This window comes from Terrapene carolina, unplaced genomic scaffold, assembly GCF_002925995.2.
Source record: "Terrapene carolina triunguis isolate 2854851 unplaced genomic scaffold, T_m_triunguis-2.0 Scaffold25, whole genome shotgun sequence".
NCBI classification, from domain to species: domain Eukaryota; kingdom Metazoa; phylum Chordata; order Testudines; family Emydidae; genus Terrapene; species Terrapene triunguis.
Genome location: NW_020664376.1, coordinates 1203822 through 1224377, shown reverse-complemented (window position 1 = coordinate 1224377; position 20556 = coordinate 1203822). Strand labels below are relative to the sequence as shown.

Here is a 20556-nt window from a genome sequence, read left to right as displayed (position 1 = left end):
GGAAGATTCTCACAGTTAAGCTAAAGCCATAGAGCAAGCAGAGTTTCAAGGTTAAAGCATGGGAGTGGGAGTCAGGAGATCTGAGCTATTTTCCTAGTTCTACAACTCACTGACCTTGCACGAGTCACTCAGGCCTTACTGTGCAGCAATGTCCACTAGTTTGGATTGCCTCCCTTTTTTGGGTGCTAGTTGGTATTTCAAGTTAGGCTTCAGAGGAAGTATAGCCTGGGAGGCAAGAGATCTGGTTTCTAATCCTGTCTCTGCTACTAACATGCCGTGTGACCTTATGGAAGCTTCTATGCCTCCATTTTCCTCTCCCACCCACTGTCTGTATAGACCGTAAAATTACTGGAGCAGGGACGGTCTCATGTTTTTGGACATAAGTGTGTAGACCAATCTCGGTTGGGCCCTGTAAACTGATTGGAGTTACTCAGGGAAATTGTGAGCCTTGTCTGAAATGGGAGGGTTGCTAAGGATAGAGTCTCATTCCCTCTCCCCTTCCTCACTCTCTGCTCTCTCCTGTTTCACTGAGACTCTTTTCCACCGTTCCTCTCATAAAAACATAAAGGAACTGTTTTGCTAAAGGGATACAACAGCCTTCCATTGCTAAGGCCACCTGTTCATATTTTGCCTGGGTCAGCAATGGTTAAAAGCTATTTCTATGTTGATGCATATGTGAAATAAGTTGGTGGCTCCAGTTCAGTTTCTTATCAGAAAAACTGCAATTTCATATGGCACTGGTCATAGAAACTAAACTAATGTCCCACCAATGGAAGCAAGTCCCTTCAGGTTATAGATATATTGGCCTTGAGATACTAAACTGCTAGTGCCTATGATTGATCTTTTCTGTGGACCAACAGACCACTGTTTTTCTGTCAGGCATAAATTGCTGAGGCTCCACTGGAGTCACATCATACAATTGGGGTGTGGGTGGATGTGGGTGTGTGTCAAAATGTTATGATACATTTCATCTTGTACATTTAAGAACTTTGTAACTTCCTTGGCTGGCTCAGTGTTTTAATGCAGTGTGATACTGTAGAGGGGATTGGAAATTGGGGTTGAGCTTGGACCCTTGTTAACAGAGACAAGGAGCAATGTAGAGACAGCATACTCAACCCTTTGTGATGGTCCCCTCCTGTTGGTTTATGAGCAGTGCTGACAAGGAGACATTCTCAGTGATCTCTAGCTGGTAGAATGGGTTGAACGTAAGAGGAACCTTTAAGTGGACCTGATTTGGGGACTGGCAGAGAGAGGATTAACACCACATTCAAAAGCCCTTCATGTGTCCAATCCATTCTTCCTGACCAATGGGGGGGAGGTGGGAAGGAAGCATCTTCCAATAGCCAAAGGATTACATGCCCAAAATACAGGGTGCAGGTTTCTTAAAAAAAAAAAAACACAAAACAATCCCTGAATACAAAAGGACAGTTGTATAGGAGTTAAAGCAAACTAGGTATCTGGGGATTTAGGTGGAGAATTCCCATGCTAACAAGAGGAAGAGGTGCTGTGACTGAGATACTGGTTGGGGAGCTGAGAACAGGATCTGTTCCCAGTTCTGCTTCAGACCTTCCCATGTGAACTTGGACAAATCACTTTATTATTACTATATTCCAGTAACATCTAGAGGTCCTAATTAAGACTGGGATCCTGTGGTAATAGTTGTGATACAAACACTTAAAAAACCCACAATCCTGATCCAGCAGAGATTACAATCTCTCTGTGCCTCTGTTCCCCATCTGCACAATGGAGAGAATACTCCCCTACTTCACGGGGGGAGGAAAGGGAAGGGGGAGATTAAATGTAATTACTGTTTGTGAGGTGTCTAGATATTATGGTGATGAGGGCCTTACAATAAATAAAGCAAGGATTGGAAAGTAATGATGTCATATTGCCAATGGATAAAACAATGATCTCTGGCCTTTAGCTCTAATCCAGCGTTCTGCTTTGGGCAGCTGTGAATGTGCAGTAACTTTCCCCCAGCATGCTGTAAATAGGAGGTGCTGTGAGTAGTAGGCAGAGCTATCTGAGAGCCAGAACTGCCTTGGGTACTAGGGATAAAACTATTTAGGCACAAAAGTTTGCACTTTGTTTTGTGCTGCAAACTCAAACTGGGCCATTCTTTTTCTGTATGTTCTTCTTATGAGGCTTTTGAACTCAGGTCAAAACCACATCTGAAGCCAATTTGTGTTAATTTTGCATCAGTCAGTTAAACCTCCAAGGTTCTGTCTCTCTCAGACCTGACTGCCCTGACCTGTCACATGTGGAAAATTGAGAGAGGTTTCAAAGGAAGTCTCCACCCAACCCTTCTCAAACCAATCCCCGATTTCACCTTTGTTCCCTTTGCCTTAAAAAATGTTTTCCAACTCTTTTTTTAAACTTGTTCTTCATGACAAGCCTCAGAGACACTGTCAAGGCTCCTTCCCCACTCTGAACTTTAGGGTACAGATGTGGGGGCCTGCATGAAAACTTCTAAGCTTAACTACCAGTTTAGATCTGGTCCGCTGCCACCACTCCCAATGTGCTAATTCCCTTCCCTGGGTAGCCTTGAGAGACTCTTCACCAATTTCCTGGTGAATACAGATCCAAACCCCTTGGATCTTAAAACAAGGAGAAATTAACCATCCCCCCTGCTTTCTCCCACCAACTCCTGGTGGATCAAGATCCAACCCCCTTGGATCTAAAAACAAGGAAAAATCAATCAGGTTCTTAAAAAGAAGGTTTTTAATTAAAGAAAAAGGTAAAAATCATCTCTGTAAAATCAGGATGGAAAATAACTTTACAGGGTAATCAAACTTAAAGATCCCAGAGGAACCCCCTCTAGCCTTAGGTTCAAAGTTACAGCAAACAGAGGTAAACACCCTAGTAAAAGGTACATTTACAAGTTGAGAAAACAAAGATAAAACTAACACACCTTGCCTGGCTGTACTTACAAGTTTGAAATATGAGAGACTTGTTCAGAAAGATTTGGAGAGCATGGATTGATGTCTGGTCCCTCTCAGTCCCAAGAGCAAACAACCCCCAAAAACAAAGAGCACAAACAAAAGCCTTCTCCCCATCAAGATTTGAAAGTATCTTGTCCCCTTATTGGTCCTTTGGGTCAGGTGTCAGCCAGGTTACCTGAGCTTCTTAACCCTTTACAGGTAAAAGGATTTTGGTGTCTCTGGCCAGGAGGGATTATAGTATGGTACACAGGAGGGCTATTACCCTTCCCTTTATAGTTATGGCAGACACAGTTCATGTCCCAGTAAAGAGACTGCTTACTAAGCAGACAGTTTGGGGCTTGCAACCTTTATAAACTTGTTTGTAACAGCGGGTTCTTTGCAGCTCTTTCAAAAGATGCCGACTGTGTCCCTGGAAGGCACTTTTTAAAATAACTATCAAAACATTTTCATTATACGTGATCTTACCTGTTTGGTGGCTGCCTTAGCTACTGATGATGCGCCAGATGCCCAGCTAGTCTACTTCAGTGGAGTTATACCAATTTATAACGGCTGACCTAGAGCTTGCCCCAAACATGTCTGTAACCTGGAATTACTTATGATTATGAGCTGCACATATAAGTTCAAATTTAAGTGATGGAAAAGAGTGCCATTCAGGGCTCATGTGGTACACCGCCTGTGCTAGCAATAGTTTCTTCTGAGCTCCCTCTCTCCCCCTCCTTATCTCAGCTATAAATCTAGCTGAAGTAAATTTATTGGCTTCCAAAAAAATCTAAAGTTATGAATTGGCTGAACTAACAAACATGCAATCTCTCATTAAAAAGAACCACTCTTCTGAGGAGTGGAGGGTAGCAAATGTGCTTATTTATAAATGACTCTAGGCATTAGACGCTGGCTCCATGGGTGCTCCAGGGCTGGAGCACCTAAGGAAAAAAATGGTGGGTGCTGAGCACCCACTGGTAGCCCCCATATCAGTGCCTCCCCCTCTCCCCAGTGCCTCCCACCTGCCGGCGGCCCCAGCGATCAGTGTCTCCCCCTCCTTCCCAGCACCTCCCACCCACCATAGATCAGCTGTGGGGGAGAGAAGAGGAGTGAGGGTGGGGTGCACTCGGGGGGGGGCAGGGTGGGAAGAGGCGGGGCCTGGGCAGAGCAGGGGTGCGAAGAGGCAGGGCAGGGGCGGAGCAGGGGCAGCAAGGGGCAGGGTGGAGGTGGGGCCTTGAGGGAAGGGGTGGAGTGGGGGTGAGGCCTGCGACAGAGCCCGGGGAAGCACCCCCTGGTACATTTAAAAAGTCAGAGCCTATGACTCTAGGTGTGATCCGGGGAATAATAGACTAATAAGCAACTGAACCTGGCAAACTAGTTGAAAACATAATTAGAAACAGAATAACAAAACACCTGGAAGATCGTGATCTGATAGGGTCAGATCAGCAGTTTCTTCAAAGAAAAATTGTTTAATTGAAGCTCTTAGGATTCTCTGAACATGTAAATAAAATAGTGGATAAAAGAGAACTGGCTTGCATAATTAATTTAGGCTTCCAAAGGGCCTTTAACAAGTACCTGCACAAAAGGCTACTGAAGAAGGTAAGTGGTCATATGATGAGAGGCAAAATATTGTCATGGATCAAATATTGACTAGGAGACAGGAAGCAAAGAGTAGGATTAAATGGTCAGTTTTCATCAAGGTTTTGTACTAGGACCCGTGTTGTTGAATGAGCTAGAAAGTGAGGTGAGTGGTGAGGAAGCAAAACTTGCAGAAGACACAGTTATTTAATCACCAGAATACAACTGCAGCATCCTTCAGCACAAGAGTCCAAACAAGTGAAATGCTCAGATTTTGACAGCCCAAAAATCTAAAAAAATAAAAAGAAAGTAAAAAGTCCAGGCCCACGGAAACATTGTTTTGATAACTTTGAAACTGTTTCTATTATCTTTTTTCATTTTTACTATAAATAGTTTAAATTTCTAAGCAAAACTGTTCAGAACTTGAAAACTAGATTTTTTTTTTTTGTTTAGAAAATGTCAAAATGTAACATTTTTGGCAACTTCAAAACTTTTATCAATTTTGATAGGTAGAGTCAGTTTTAATACTTTTTTTTCTTGCAAAAAGCTCTGGTTTCAGCTAATCTGCATTTTTTCCATCAAAAAATTCCAGACTAACTCTATTAACATTCCTTCCCTTAAAAAAAAAAAAAAAAAAAAGACTGATTACTGTGACAATGAAATTGATAGTATATTACCTAGATCATTAAATACTGAGGGAAGAGGCCTCCTTCACAAAGCTTTTTCAGTGCTGATTGGGCTCAACTGCCTTTGCAAATGGCAGTCAGCAATACTTGCCCTTTACCAGTGTAATGGGCATCATATTACAAAAAGAAATCCTGGCCTTCATAGAAATGATCTAGAGTTTGCTTTTCTGCACCTCAATAAAATGTGCACAATGCCAGATTGAAAGCATCGTAGAGACTTTAAAAAAAAAAAGGCATTAGCTTGTTGAATAGAATGCCTGATATTTATAACAGTCCAAGAAGTAAACAAGTCAATGCCATACCGCCTAAGTTACATAACTCATGCAGATGAACAGCAGTGTCAAGGAGAGACCGCAAGAGATGCTTAGAAATCCTTGGAATAGGACTTTAGAATATGATGGGTAGTCAGAGAGCCTAGGAGCATGGAACTTAGAACAGAATCAAGAGTATTAGAGATACTTCACCCCTCTGCAATAAATCCTGGGCAGGCACCGATAAATTAAAAGACTTAGGAAAAAGTCAAAGGATATAACCCTCTTCTGCAAGAGCATCCCTACAATGAGCCCATCAGCTGCACCTCTGTGGCCAATGAATACCCAGTAGTGATAGAATCTTGACTCTTTAGTTCCCAAAGCACAAACCATGAGCTAAAAGAGAATCTTCATTAAGTGTTACTAATATTAGAATTGTTCTGAGGGCAAGTGACTAGATTCACACCATTAGCCATTCCATTATACAACAGCAGGCAAAAGTTCAAGTTGCCTGGTGTAGCTTGGTGGGGGAAGTTAATTGGTATGGGTGTGCAAATGCCTGCAAAACTATGGAGATAGTACAAACAGAAAACTGGTTTAACCAGATAATCACACAACATTAACTAGACTCCTATCACTCCATAATGCAGAATTTCATACTGTCAAAGCACTGGCAAACGTTTACTCACAAACATTAACTACTTCATCTTCAGGGCAATCCTGTGACCAAAATTAAAAGGATATAATTAACACTATGATTAAAATGGGATTGTAGGAGTTAAATCAGTTGTCTGGGCAGGGGGTCCTGTGGTCTGTGGATTAGACATCTGTCTGTCTGACCAAAGCAGTGGGTTCTAATCTGCATTCTGACATTCATTTGCTGTGTGACCTTGAGGAAAGTCAATTAACTTCTCTCTGCCTCAGCTATTTACCCGTCTCCATATGGGTGTCGGGAGCCCTAAATGAACTCTTCTTGCAAAGTACTATCAAGGCCAGTCAGTGAACAAGGTGCAAATATAGCTTTCAGCTTTGGGGCCTTGCTTGATTTACCTACATTTAATTTTTTTATTTTTTTATTTTTTTTTACTCAGGCCTGTGAAACTCCAGTGTGAATCAGTTTTGCTTTGGCAAATTTAGGGAGTGAGGGGTCAGTACCAGTCCTATAATGGAAGGTGTACTTTGAACTCACCCATGGAAGAAATCAGCTCTTTACCATAATATAACAGTTTTAATATAAGAGTGCACAGCTAGTATCAAATTCCTTGCTAGTATCAACTGGTGTGGTTCCACTGACTTAAATGGAGCTGAGTCTCTTTACACCAGCCCAGGACTTGGCCTCTAGAGTCTGCATTCCCAGGTTTACCCTCAGTCTCCTTTTTTTTTTTTTTAAATGAGATTGCTGCCATGTGGTTCATAAACATCCTTACTTTTAATATGGAGATGTGGCCCAAGGAGGCTACGAGTATTCACATACTAAAGGGTATGACTTGAACTTTGGTATTTTTGACTCTTTTGCAGTTAACTAAGTTGGTAAGCCCTCATCTACAAAAGGGCTTAAGCACTGTGATGCTGCGCATTGCAGCACCCAATTTAAAAGTACCTAGAAAATCACAGGAACAATGCTCTGGTCCACACAGCCTGAGTTAGGCACCTTGACTCCCTGCACAATGAATGGGGATAGATAGGTACCTTAGAAGGTGATCCACCCAAGCCAGCATGCTAGGTGGATAGCCAACTAAGCAAGCAATGAGAGAGGCCAATGAGATGGGGAATATGCTAAGCCAGGGGTCGGCAATGTTCGGCATGTGGCTTGCCAGGGTAAGCACCCTAGCGGGCTGGGCCAGTTTATTTACCTGCTGACGTGGCAGGTTCGGCCGATCGCGGCCCCCATTGGCCGCCGTTCACCGTCCCGGGCCAATGGGGGTGGCGGGAAGCCATGGCCAGCACATCCCTCAGCCTGCGCTGCTTCCCGCCGCCCCCATTGGCCCGGGACGGCGAACCGTGGCGAGTGGGGGCCGCGATCGGCTGAACCTGCCGCATCAGCAGGTAAATAAACTGGCCCGGCCCGCCAGGGTGCTTACCCTGACGAGCTGCGTTCCGAACGTTGCTGACCCCTGTGCTAAGCCCTGCCACTCTCACAGAGATAGGCACATTCCTGCAGCTTGGAGTTAGGTGGCTGTCTCCGCATGCCCTTTGCAAACTAGGGGAAGATAGGGGTTCCGTGGTCTAAGTTGGGGGGAGGGGCTGAAATAAAACCTGGGGGGAAGAGGAGCAGTACCTGCCTTATAACCTGGTGGAGAAGGTACTTGCTCAAGATGTGGGAGACCCTTGGTTCAAATCCCTTCTCTGCCTGAGAGGGGAACAAGGATCAGCTCCCTCCTAGGTGAGTACCCTAACCACTAGGCTATAGAATCATTCTAACTCTTTCACTGGTCCAAATAATTAAAGTGGAATGACTTCAGTATTAAATATAAAGTGGGGGCAGTGGGAGTGACTCTGCAGCCCACTGGTTAGGGCCAGGGCTGGCTCCAGGGTTTTGGCCGCCCCAAGCAGCCCCCTCCACAAAAAAAGCCGCGATCGCAATCTGCGGCGGCAATTCGGCGGGAGGTCCTTCGCTCCGAGCGGGAGTGAGGGACCGTCCGCCGAATTGCTGCCGAATAGCTGGACGTACCGCCCCTCTCCAGAGCGGCCGCCCCAAGCACCTGCTTGCCAGGCTGGTGCCTGGAGCCGGCCCTGGTTAGGGCACTCATCTGAGAGGCAGCTGATCCCTGTTGAAATCCCTTCTCCCCCTCAGGCAGATGGGGAATTGAAGTGGGGGGTTCTCACAGCCCAGGTGAGTGCTCTAACCACTGGGCTAAAGGTTACAAGGAGGGTCTCCTTCCCAGGCCATTTTGTGTGAACTCACCTGAGGAGCTTGGTCCAGTAGCCAGACTGAGAATGCCTACCGGGTCAGGCCCCACAAGTGAGTTAGGCGGATGAAAGTTTATCTTTCCTGGTTTCAATTGTGCTGGGGCTTAGGCAGCAAATCATAGGTATCTGAGCGCCTATGGTGAGGCTGCAGCATACATGCCCACAAGCAAAAACTTGGGTGCTGAGTTAGTTTAGGTGCCTACAGGGTGTGGTGGCAGCTGAGCAGAAATTTTGTGGGTTGCAGAAGTGCCTAAAAATGGGACTTATCCAGGAAGGTATAGGTTCCCAACACTTGTGGTGCTTATTATGTAACATTATACACCTTTTCCCTCATACTCTATAGCCATCCCTTACTTTGAATTACTCCTGCAAAATATCCTGTTGCTACAGAGCGAACTTCCATCTTCTTAGGGTACTTATATAACCCCATAACTGTTGCCTCTTTGAGCCTAACAATCTATAGTTGTCCTCATAACACACCTCTCAGGTAGGAAAGTACATTCATCCCTGTTCTGCAGATGTGGACTCAGGCACAGAAAGGCTAAGTGACTTGCCCATGGTCCCACAGGAAGTCTGTAGCAGAACAGGGACTTGACCCCAGGTGATAGACTAACTACTGCACTATCCTTCCTCTTTAACTTCTGATCCTAGGGTCTTGTAGAATCTAACGTTAGCCATCTGACTTAGGTAAACAAATCCTGCATCTTGTCAGGGGGTTAGACTAAATGAACTTTGTAGTCCCTTCTAACCCTATGATTGTATCATTCTGTGATTCAAACCTAACTATAAACCAACCACATGGAAAATAAGACAGCAAGGTTTCTCTGTCAGGAACAGAGGGTTTTTTAATTTTGAAGGAAATGTCATGCCACATTTCACACTTTTCCTTGCAGAATTTCAGCAGTGCAATGTACATACATGCAACCAGAAAAGAATAACCTCCTGCTCACCCTGATTACCTATGGATTGCTTCTCAGAATTGACTCTCCCGCTCATCTGTCCACGTGATCACTCTTTCATTTTGCTTTCCTGCTACTCTGTCTGCCCTCTGACTAGTAAGCATTCTTTCTTTCCCCAGCTCCTCAACCTACTCTGCTGTTCAGGTGTTTAAAATTTACTTCCATTATATTCCCAGCTCCTCTTCTCCTGGAGGACCGTTTAAAAATGTCTTTAGGGGAAAGATGGAGAGGAAAGCAGACCGGGTGTATATTGCTTATAGCAGGCTCAGCAAGAAACCCTTGTGGACACTGTGGAAGTGTAAAGCAGTCTTGAAGAGGATAACTTAATACAAACCTGTCTTATTATCGCTAATAACAATATTTTGTTTCTTGAAAACACAACTAGACTAACCCAGTAAAGCCTGATCTGTTGGCTGCCCCTTCTCCAAGCACTTGCATATTAAATCACAATACAGCTCTCACAAGCTCTTGGGTGGTGTTTCATCTACAGTAAAGACATTCAGAATGCTAAAAGACTTCCCATAACTTGCCCCTATATATCTAGGAATTGCAGGGGTGTCCAAACAGTGAGCTGTGTCACACACCAAACGGTTCAATGCCTAGACACAGTGGGACATGTTGAAGATGACTTGCAGAGAACAAATTAAATGTGTCAAGTGGTAAGAGTTAGAGGGGCCTTTGGCACAAAAGTAATAAATAATGCCACCTTTATTTTTCTTTGTAAGCTTAAAATTATTTATTTGCCAAAAGCCCTCGCCCCCCACCACCCCCTGCACTTCTTGGCACATCAGACATATAACTTTACATTTAGATAAGTGCAACCTCCAAGTGCATTTTTTAAAACTTATTTCTAAATGTTTTGTGGGCTTTACTCAAACCAGTGGCATAACTTTTTGTCCTGCCTTCTTATGGGTTTATTTACATTTTTGAACCTCTGTCAGGGTGGGGGAGAGGGGAAAGAGGGGAAGTAAACTGAATCATATTGGACCTGCTTTGGCAAAGCACTTAAGCACATGCTTATCTTTAAGTATATGCTTAAATGCTTTGCTGAATTGGAGCCTCTGCTAAACTAAATACTTGTTATAGTATAAAGGTACTTCTCACACTCTGCAGCATGCACATAGGGATTCTTTACTGTAAATTCAGTAAGGCCCTTAAATCTACCCAATGGCATACTTCTACATGATGAACTAATAGCTAGCCAGGTTTCACTTTAAAAGCCATAGCTGTCACTATATCAAAGAACATTAGCAAACATCTGAAACCCTTAATGGGAGAGGAAGAATGGTCCAGTAGTTAGGGTACTAGTTTAAGAGTTGAGATATGTAGGTTCAGTTCCCTGCTTTATCACAAATTTCCTCGGTTATCTTGGGTAAGTCACTTTGACATTCTATGCCTCAGTTCCCCATCTGTACAATGGGGATAATAGCACTTCCCTACCTCACAGGGGCATTGTGAAGATAAATACATGAAAGATTGTGGGGTGCTCAGATACCATGATGTTGGGAATAACTTAGAGGGTGGAATTTTTTCCAAATTTTTATTGCAGCACGTAATTAGCTTCTCTCACACAAATCATATTTTCATGTGAATGCACATATCACATTTTATGAGTTTGGAGTGAAATCGATAGTCTGCTCTTAAACCTTTAAGTTAGGATCTTGTAATGCAAGTGAGTGACAGGACTTCAAATTATATTGTCATAGGTTAACATCATTGCACTCAACTGATGCACTTGAACCTATAGTGACCCTGTAAGAAACATTTGGGTCTACACAGATGAAACTGAGTCTTTTTTGCACTTCAAGGGAAGGGAAATCAAGTGACTGAGTTTGGTAATCATTACTGTATATAGTATTTTTACTTGTTATCACATGATCACAAGAAGACAATGCATAACCAATATTAAACCAGCACACATACAGCAGATAAAAGCAAAGATTAATCTTGGTAGGATTAGAGAATTTACATTGATACGATGTTTAGAAAAAAAGATATGGGGGGGGAGTGTTATGGTGGGGGGGAGTTAACTTGTTCCAGAGACTCGTTAAAAACCCTGACTGGTAACTTCAAAAGCCTTGGGAGACTTTCGTTGCACCTGGAATCTGCGTTTCGATTACTGAAATAAAAGATGTCTACTCTAGTAGCCTAGTCTGTACTTTAATTAAGGGCTTTGTATTTAAATATAGCCATACAATCCCCTAAGGTTATTTTTAAAGTAAGCTGCTGGCAGGACAGCATTATGGTAGATTACAGATTCAGGGTATCAAGAAAAATCAGCACTTCAACATGCAATTTAGAGGATAATGTGTGTGTCTGTAGATACAAACAGTGGTGTGCGTGTATGTATAATGTTTATATGTGTATGTACGCAGGTTCATGTAATAAGATATAGGACGAGATTTATCAAAGACAAGATGGGCAGATTTTCCTATTTGCTAACCTCTAGATATCTGTACTGTATATTTGTAGTCAATTGAAAACGACCAAATAGTACATATGTAAACCCTGTAAGAGCACAGTTGACACTGAAAGTTCCACTTTTCCATACATGTAAAAACCTCAATTATTAAAAAAGTGATTTGGTTGCATCTAGTACTGAATAGGCATTGTTAAAATACCCCCGCTACCTGTCATCCTTGTGACACACAGGTTGCCAAGAGGGATACATGATCTGGAAAGTAGCAGTGCTACACATAGTTTGCCATCTATTGGAGATTAAGAGCTCGGGGGGAAGATTGAGTGGGATCAGATCAACCATATCTAGTGAAAGATGCACACAAACTGTACTGGCTGAAAATGACAAGCCAAATCAAAACTATATTCAATATTTTTAATTGTGACAAGAACTTACAGCTTCCAAATTTTAGCGGGCAAGCATGTGCATCCATGGGGAAGTCTTCGAGCTGCATGGGGCATTCAGCAGAAATGGTCAATCTGTGAGAAGAAAAAAGAAACAAAATCTTCATTTTACTCAGCACTATGCAGGCCCTTCACTATGGTATCTGAGTGCTGACATAAACATACTTTACATGGGGACTTTTGTGAAATCAGAGCAATTCTCTGGTTACATGGGATGTGATATACAATATGGATAAGTGCTTGTGACATGGGCTTGATCGTTTAACTTTTATTCAGATGAGCAGTCTTTATCTATGTAAGTAATCCCAATGAAATCACTGGTACTATTTGCATGTGAGAGAACTAGTATGTTGTAGCTCATGCCCTTGGTCTGTTTGTGTCTTTAAATTGCAACTAAATGACAACTCCCAGGAGGCACTGCAGCGGCATAGCCAAATCAAAATATCTGGGGTTTTGGATATTTGGTTTCTGAGGAAAATTTCAATTTTTCACCAAGTTAAAGCAAAAACCTAGATTTCCACTGAAAACCAGTTTTGATATTAAATTTATGGCCAACCCCCATTGTAAATCCTTCAAAGTAAGAATTGTCTCTTTTCTATGTTTGCACAGCACCCAACATAATGGGCCCCAACCCTGAGTGGGACCTTTAGAAGCTACCAGAATAGAAGTATTTAATAATATGGGTAAGAATAGCAGGATTCAGCTCTCTGCTTCATATTAGGAATGTCCACATGCTCTCCTACGTTGGAATAAAACTCAAGACTGTTATGCAGACATTCCATTTTCAGATTCTGTAGATCAGAGGCACAATGTTTTTATCTCTGTACCATGCTGAAGCCTGTGGAGCACAGCTCTGGTAGCTCAGTGAGAAACCTCTTTCCTTAGAACAAATCTGTGGCTGAGCAAATAGCTCCTTGAAATACAAAAGTACACTTTCTTGTCATGAGAACATGTTCATGCAGCCACACTGCCTGACTATACGCTAAATGCTTCATATCACCATGCTGAAGTGCATATTCTGGATACATAGCCTTCTCTCCACAGGGAGAATAAAGTACTGCAGTGATCAGAATGCCCATACTGGGTCAGACCAATGGTCCATCTTGCCCCATATCCTGTCTTCTGACCGTGGCGGGTGCCAGATGCTTCAGAGAGAATGAACAGAAAGGGGATCATCAAGTGATCCATCCCGTGTCGTCCAGCCCAGCTTCTGGCAAACAGAGGCAAGCAACACTCAGAGCATCTGGTTGTATCTGTGATCATCTTGGATAATAGCCATTGATGGGCCTATCCTCCATGATTTTATCTAGTTCTTTTTTTAACCCTGTTATAGTTTTAGCCTTCACAAAGTCATACACATGGCCTTTTGTTCAGCCAGCCCCCTTCAATACAATACACTAGTGCATTACCAGAGTGGTCCATATATCTGACTAGTTTTTGGGGAAACAATCACACTACCAGCCTATGTACCACTGCCTGAAGGTTCTAGAGCTGTAGTTCCTGCAACAGCTTTTTGGAGGTGGAGAGGTCAAGGGGATTAGGATAAAAGAAGATTAACACTCTCTGACCCATCCATTGCGTTGGTACTGTGAGAGGACTGAGACAGTGTAGGATGAGGAGAATGGTAATGTGGGGGAGAAGAGGAACAGGTGTGCAAGGGGAAGAAAAGAAGACAGAAAACAGTGGGGACACATAATTAGGGCCCTACCAAATTCATGGCCATGAAAAACATGTCACAGACCATGAACTCTGGTCTCCCCTGTGAAATCTGGTCTTTTGTGTGCTTTTACCCTATACTATACAGATTTCACGGGGGAGACCAGTGTTTCTCAAATTGGGGGTCCGGACCCAAATGGAAGTTGCAGGGGCTCACAAGGTCATTTTATGGGGGTTGTGGTATTGTTACCCTTACTTCAGCGCTGCCTTCAGATCTGGGCAGCTGGAGAGCACCAGCTGTTAGCAGGGCATCCAGCTCTGATGGCAGTGCCACACCATGCCACCCTTACTTCTGTGCTGTTGCCTGCAGAGCTGGGTGGCCAAAGAGTGGTGGCTGCTGACTGAGGGCCCAGCTCTGCAGGCAGCAGCACAGAAGTAAGGGTGACAATACCATAACATGTCATCCTTACTTCTGCACTGCTGCTGGCAGCGGCTCTGCCTTCAGAGCTGGGTTCTCTGCCAGCAGCCACCATTCCCCAGATACTCTGAAGGCAGCGTCGCCACCAGAATCACCACAGAAGTAAGGGTAGCAGTACCACAACCCCACCTACAATGACCTTGCGACTCCATCACAACTCCTTTTTGCCTCAGGACACCTACAATTACAACACTGTGAAATTTCAAATTTAAATAGCGGAAATCATGAAATTTATGATTTTTAAAATCCTATGACCATGAAATTGACCAAAATGGACCATAAATTTGGTAGGGCCCTATACATAATAGAGATGGAAAGGTAACAACAGCAGTAAAGTGAGAGAGAAAATCCAGCTTGATAGAAATGATACACCATTTCCCAATCACAGACAGGAAATGCTGCTTCTAAGATGGAGAAAGAGCAATAGGTGAGGTTCGAGTCACCTGCCCTGAGGCAAGGAAGTTAAAAAAACCCTCAAAACCCAGAAAATAAAATAGAGGGGAAGGTAACATGGTTTTGAGGGTACGGCTACTTTCAACAGCTATCAACCCATCCAGCAAAATGTTTAAGCACATTTTGAACACTAAGCATGGATGTACTTTGCGGGAGTGGGGCCTGTATAAGAAGGACCCCAGCTTTCCCATACTCACAAGTTTTGGACTCGAACCTCCAACAAATTGACTTTCTTCTCTTGGTAACTCTCCTTCCTCTTTCTCTTGCATCTCTTCACAGTTAGAATCCAGATAGCTTCTATGCAAGACTCCAGAAGCCCTATAGCCTCTGTAGGCTCTGGGTCAAGCTAGATGTTGTACTGAGTGAATTTGAACAAAAGCATTTTCTCCCCACCTGTTCTGCAATTGTAATTCTATAACCATCACACATAGAACCATTATTATCTCCAAAGAGAATCATGCACCCACAGCAACAGAACATACCACATCCCCATAGGCAATAAAATGTGTTCTCCTGATAAGTGGTCAGGCCCATATATTCACTCTGTTTCTAATAAACCTCTCTGTGTGGGTCTGTAATTGTAACTGTAATATCTACAGCGAGTGAGCTGTAGTCAGTCCTGTGTTTTGGCAAATTCCATACATTTAACCCAAACCTGTTGGGTCTCAGTGACCTAAAATCTACAGGGTGGGAGGAGCTGTAGTGGGAAAGTTGCCTGCCACACTCCCAACTTACAAGGGACCCAGAGCTGTCTGGCACAGTCCAGACTTGCTGACTCACCTAACCTTTGTCTTGCCTCATCTTCCACGCAGCCTAGAACTAGATCTCTCCTGAGCCCGGTGGCTACCTCAGAGAAGGAGAGAGATGCAAACACTGCCAGCCTTTCTGCAAGGGCAAATCCCACTTGGTTACAACTTCAATCTGCTGCACCAGCAGGAGCGGATCTAGCTGAATAGCCATTCAAGAGGAGCAATTAATGTATGCAGAGGTTGGCTGCTAGGACATCAGTCTTGGCAGTAGCTGTATCCAGGCTCCAGTCCAGTACTTCTCTCTCTCTTCCTTTTTAAAAGTCATTCAAAATAACATGCAACAGGGAGGGATAACAATAAAAGTGGCCTCCCTTCCACATGTTTTGTTCTCTATGTCAAACAAGTATTTCCACACATGAAATTTCTTTGATGTGTTCATAGGACAGCACCTTACTCCAAATGTTGTAATATACCTGATCTACTTATTTCAGTTCCCCATCTGTCTTTTTATTTAGAACACTTTTCATCTATAGAGTTCAAAGGATGGTAGGTATCTTTATTTCCATTTTAGAGCTAGGTAGGCTTGGCAGGATTAGATTTTTATCAGTAGAAGTTGATTTTACTGTACACACACAAACTGACAAATATTTCCAGACAGTAAGAAAAATGTTGCTTGAGAACTTATTACAGGTTGATTTAAGGATATTTATGTTGACAATTTGTGTTTTTAACAGTTATCAAACTTCAACTTTTTGAATCGCAACATCTACGGTCATTAATTATTTTCTTCCCTCCACCCGCCCACACATGTTTTGTGACACCCCACCATAATTTCCCACAACTGTGAAATTTTAAATCGATTAAAAATTGGAAAATAAATGCTTCAAAATAAACTGATCTCTGTCAAACTTATTTAAAAAAATCAAATTCTGCCATGTCTACAGATAGGGAAACTGAGGCACAGGGTGCCAATGTCTCATCCATTATCAAACAACAGGGATCAGGGGCAGAGCTGGGAATAGACCTCAGCTCCCTGCACTTCAAGCACAATGCTGTATCCAGTGGCACATGCTACCTCTCCTCTAAAATAACATTTACATTAAATAAAAAAGAGACGACAAGACCCCTACATATCTATATTTTTAAGGAAAGACACATTGGACTCTGATCCATGTATGGTATTAGAACTTGGGCACCACTTAGTGAAACTGCAAGAGAATTTCATATTAGAAACTGACTTCTTGTGCTGGCCTTAAAATAACTGCTTGGGCCTGGAGCCTATAAGGTGCTGAGCACGCTCTCCCTGAACCCGCAAAGCACTATTAGGGCCAGAGCGCTCAGCAGCTTGCAGGGTAGAGCCCTGAATGCCCAGTGCATAGAACTCCTCCAGTTCCTCCTACTAACGGATTCTGTGTCAAATCAGTGCTGCTGGATGTGTACTTTCCTTCAGTTTCAGAGGAAAACACCAGTCACTCAATGAAGTTGATTGGAATTAAAATCCTCCAAATCTCTTTAAATGAAAAGGTGACATTTATATGTAATTTAATTTCAAAGGGTTTGATTGTGCCCTTAGGGCACAGCCTTACATTGGGGCTATGTGGATCTGCACAGCCCCAGGGCCAGGCATAATCCCTCACCAAGCTTCCTTATCCTAGCAGGCAGTGCGCAAACTGCTCTGTCTTTTAGGGTAGTGCATGGTGCAATCTGCTATCCCTAATGTTTGAGTGGTGGAAGGCACCATTAGGGCCATAGTCTCATCTCCTCCCTTGGGGGCTATGTGGACCTCTAAGGGTTCAAGGAAGGAAGAAGCCCCTGTCCCCCGGGGACTGTAACCATCCCTGACCTTCACATGCAGTGTGAGGTGCTATGCACCTTCTGTGCATTTGTACAAAAGTTCTGTGCCAGACTGTCTCTAAACAATACACGGAAATATCCCAATAATTTATTCTCAGATGTGTTATTCATAACATTGCATAGCTAGTACATTTTAAATTTTTAAAATGCTTAATGGATGATGTCATAACAACCTGTTACAAAATCATTATCCTTTACTGGGTACTTTATACCATTCATTACAACATATTATTGGTGCATAATAGGGCTGGGCAATATGGATGAGCAATGGCTTTGAAATATCATACATTTTCACCATATTGTTGTGCATTGTCCTGGTGCCCTCAAATATTAGCTCTTCGCTAAAATATGAGGGTCCAAAAAAGATTGGCTCACAAAATGCACTTGTAACTCAAAACAATTTATTTCTACAGAAAGCAGCACGGCAGCCATCTCTGTCAATTCTGTAGAGAAGTTTGTGGGGATACACCCACACTTGCTTCTGGAAATGCATTGCAAATAGGGCAGGGACAGAAGATGACAGGAATGTGCAGAATGCACCGATGTTCCATACCCAGAAGTGGCAGACAAATTTATACTTGGTCTTCAACTTCAAACATCACCTGGAAAGAAGCAGGACGCAACTGAAGTCCTGTCTCCTTCAATGAACAAAAATTCCTTCAGCTCACATATGCATGCATGCACAGTGCTAGTAGAACAGTGATTGGTCATTATTAAAGAACTTTTATCTTTAGTAAAAAGTTAGGGCTTGAATATCCTTTCACACACACTCCAGTTTTACACAGTTCACTACAATGGAGTTACTCCTGGTTTATAATTGTGTAAGGGAGAGGAAAAATAGGCCTTTTGTGTGCATGAATGGAACAGGGTTTTGTTAAACCTTTAGAATACAGTCCATTCAAATTAGATTTTAATGGGTCCAACAAAACACATGTCTGACCTAGGGACTGTCCCCAACTCAAACTTCTCCCTGGTTGTGCTGAGGCACAGGAATTATTAAAAATAAAGTTCTAAAAATATTACGAGAGCAAGCGTGTGGCGTTTGGGGGGGGTTGTTTTGTTTTACTGCCTTTGTACTCAAAAGCCCACTGAATTATTTTTACTCAAATTTTTGATAAATAAAAATAACTCTTGGGCCTTGACCAGACATGGAACATTTCTGTCCAAAAAGTGAAAGTTTGACAAAGTTGTAGGCAACTGAAAAAAACCCCAAACCCTTTAGAAAGGAAGGATGCCTTCAATGGAGCAAAGATTTCACCCAGTGTGTGTAAGAAACTTCAGCAATAGCTGCTGTTGTGTTACCACCTGTAATCCTTAGTAGTTTTATGGTGTTTTACATGTTCAAAGTGCTGCACAAATGTTAAGCAACTAAAGAGAGGCTGTAACCCATCTTAGTTTCTAGGGGGTTAAATTCCAGCAAAATATATTCTACAACTAACACAAATACATACATGGTGATTCAAACTGCAAGATTTCACAAAGTCAGGAAAAGTCATGAGAGAAAAATTCACATTTTGAGCATTGAGAATTAAGCATTAATCCTTTGCTAAAATTCAGCAGATACTTTTGTGTAGCTGTACAGTTTTCACTGTACTGGGAATGAACTATTTTCAAGTCACAGATGCAGTGAGCGATTAAGGGCAGATCTTTGGGACCATATAGATCCACATCCTACATTCAGAGTGGGCTCCAGAAGGTGCTTGGGGCCCAGGAGTTCAGGAAGTCCTGAGAGAGCCATCACTGCCATAGGGAGCAATCAGGCTACAAGAGATTCCCAACTTCCTATCTCTGGTTGACTGAGAAGGGAGAGGAGGAGCCACAGAGTATGCTACAGAGGAAAGAAGACAACCAGAAGTTGAGGAAAGCTATCAAATAGCTACCCTCTCTGCAGGGAGCTAATGCTGCTGCTAAAGAGTGAGAAAAGCAATTGAAGGTTCCTTGGAAAGTATGTGCCTGCAGCCTTGCCCTTTCAAAAACACCTTCCAGAATGGCACCTGCAGCTGCCAGCCGTGAGAGATGCAAGTATGGGAAGGCAGCCACCTGCACCAAGGTGGTGCAGATGGTGGCAGGAACCTCTTATACCAGCCAGCAGCCTCCAAACTGGAAAGTAGCAGGCACAGGGTTTCAAAACTGCCTCCCCACTCTTTAAGGCCAGTTGCCATTCTTTGTTAAACTAGGCTGGCAGTGTTTGCTTGAAACTCATCTCACCCCCATTTTTGCAGCTATTGATCCAGCTTGGAAAGGGTCAAGTGGACTTTGCTGGCTCACTCATTACACCACATAGGTAAAAAAGCCATGGGTGTGGCTCTCTGAGGGGACAGATTTTAGGTATTGGTAGAGCAGGCTGTGAAAGGAACTTTAGGAGGGAAGTCGGGGAACAGTTTGAGCTAAACTTTTAAAATTAACCTTAGAACTGATTTCCTCATCTCCCCCCAACCAGTGAAGCCAAACCCTAGGAAAGTGTTGAGTTTGGACTCTGTAGCGTATGGACTGGGGTTCATTTTGTTTTTAAGGGACAGCTGGGAAAATTGTTTCCTCACAACCACAGGGAGGGGGAAAATCCCTCTAGGGAATACTAAAGATTAGAGATGTAATAAAGAAAACAGAATAACACTGTTTCATTATATTCATGACAGATACCTGATTCTGTTACTGCTCTTCTTTCACAAAATAAGTACAATGATCCATATGATTTAGTAATCTGCAATATGCTCTCACTAGATGCTTTTGTGGATAAACATGACAACGAAAGCCATTTTGTGGTATGTATAAATTGCTACATTCACTGCAGTACCCACTTAACCTTGATCTAAAAAGATATCTGATGAATAAGGTGAGTATCTGTTATGTCTTGGGAAACTTTTATAACAAATGATGAAGAAACAAAGTTTCTTTCTGAGACTTTCACAATAAAATACGTCTTAGATTCAATTAGAGTAACTATTTGGTTTAGTAAGCCGCATCACGTGCTGGACAACAAAAGTTAACTGATGTCAGTCACTGTTCTTGAAACAAGCATAACTCTTGGAACATATTTAAAGATCTCTGCTTATTCCTAGGCATTTACTTATAATCTTAATATACAGTAACTCCATGCTTAACGTTGTAGTAATGTTGCTGAAAAATGCTACTTTAAGTGAAACAATGTTAAGCAAATCCTATTTCCCCATAAGAATTAATGTAAATGGGGGGGGGGGGG

The 20556-nt window shown here is 42.8% G+C and overlaps 1 protein-coding gene across 1 annotated transcript in view; it reads right to left on the bottom strand.

The window, feature by feature from the left end:
- Positions 1–20556, bottom strand: part of LOC112113111 (gamma-aminobutyric acid receptor subunit alpha-5-like) — an 86840-nt gene that overhangs the window by 35099 nt on the left and 31185 nt on the right. The window contains exon 5 of the mRNA XM_026650322.1: positions 12160–12242. Within this exon, the coding sequence (XP_026506107.1) occupies positions 12160–12242 (83 nt within the window). The remainder of the gene's footprint in view (positions 1–12159; positions 12243–20556) is intronic.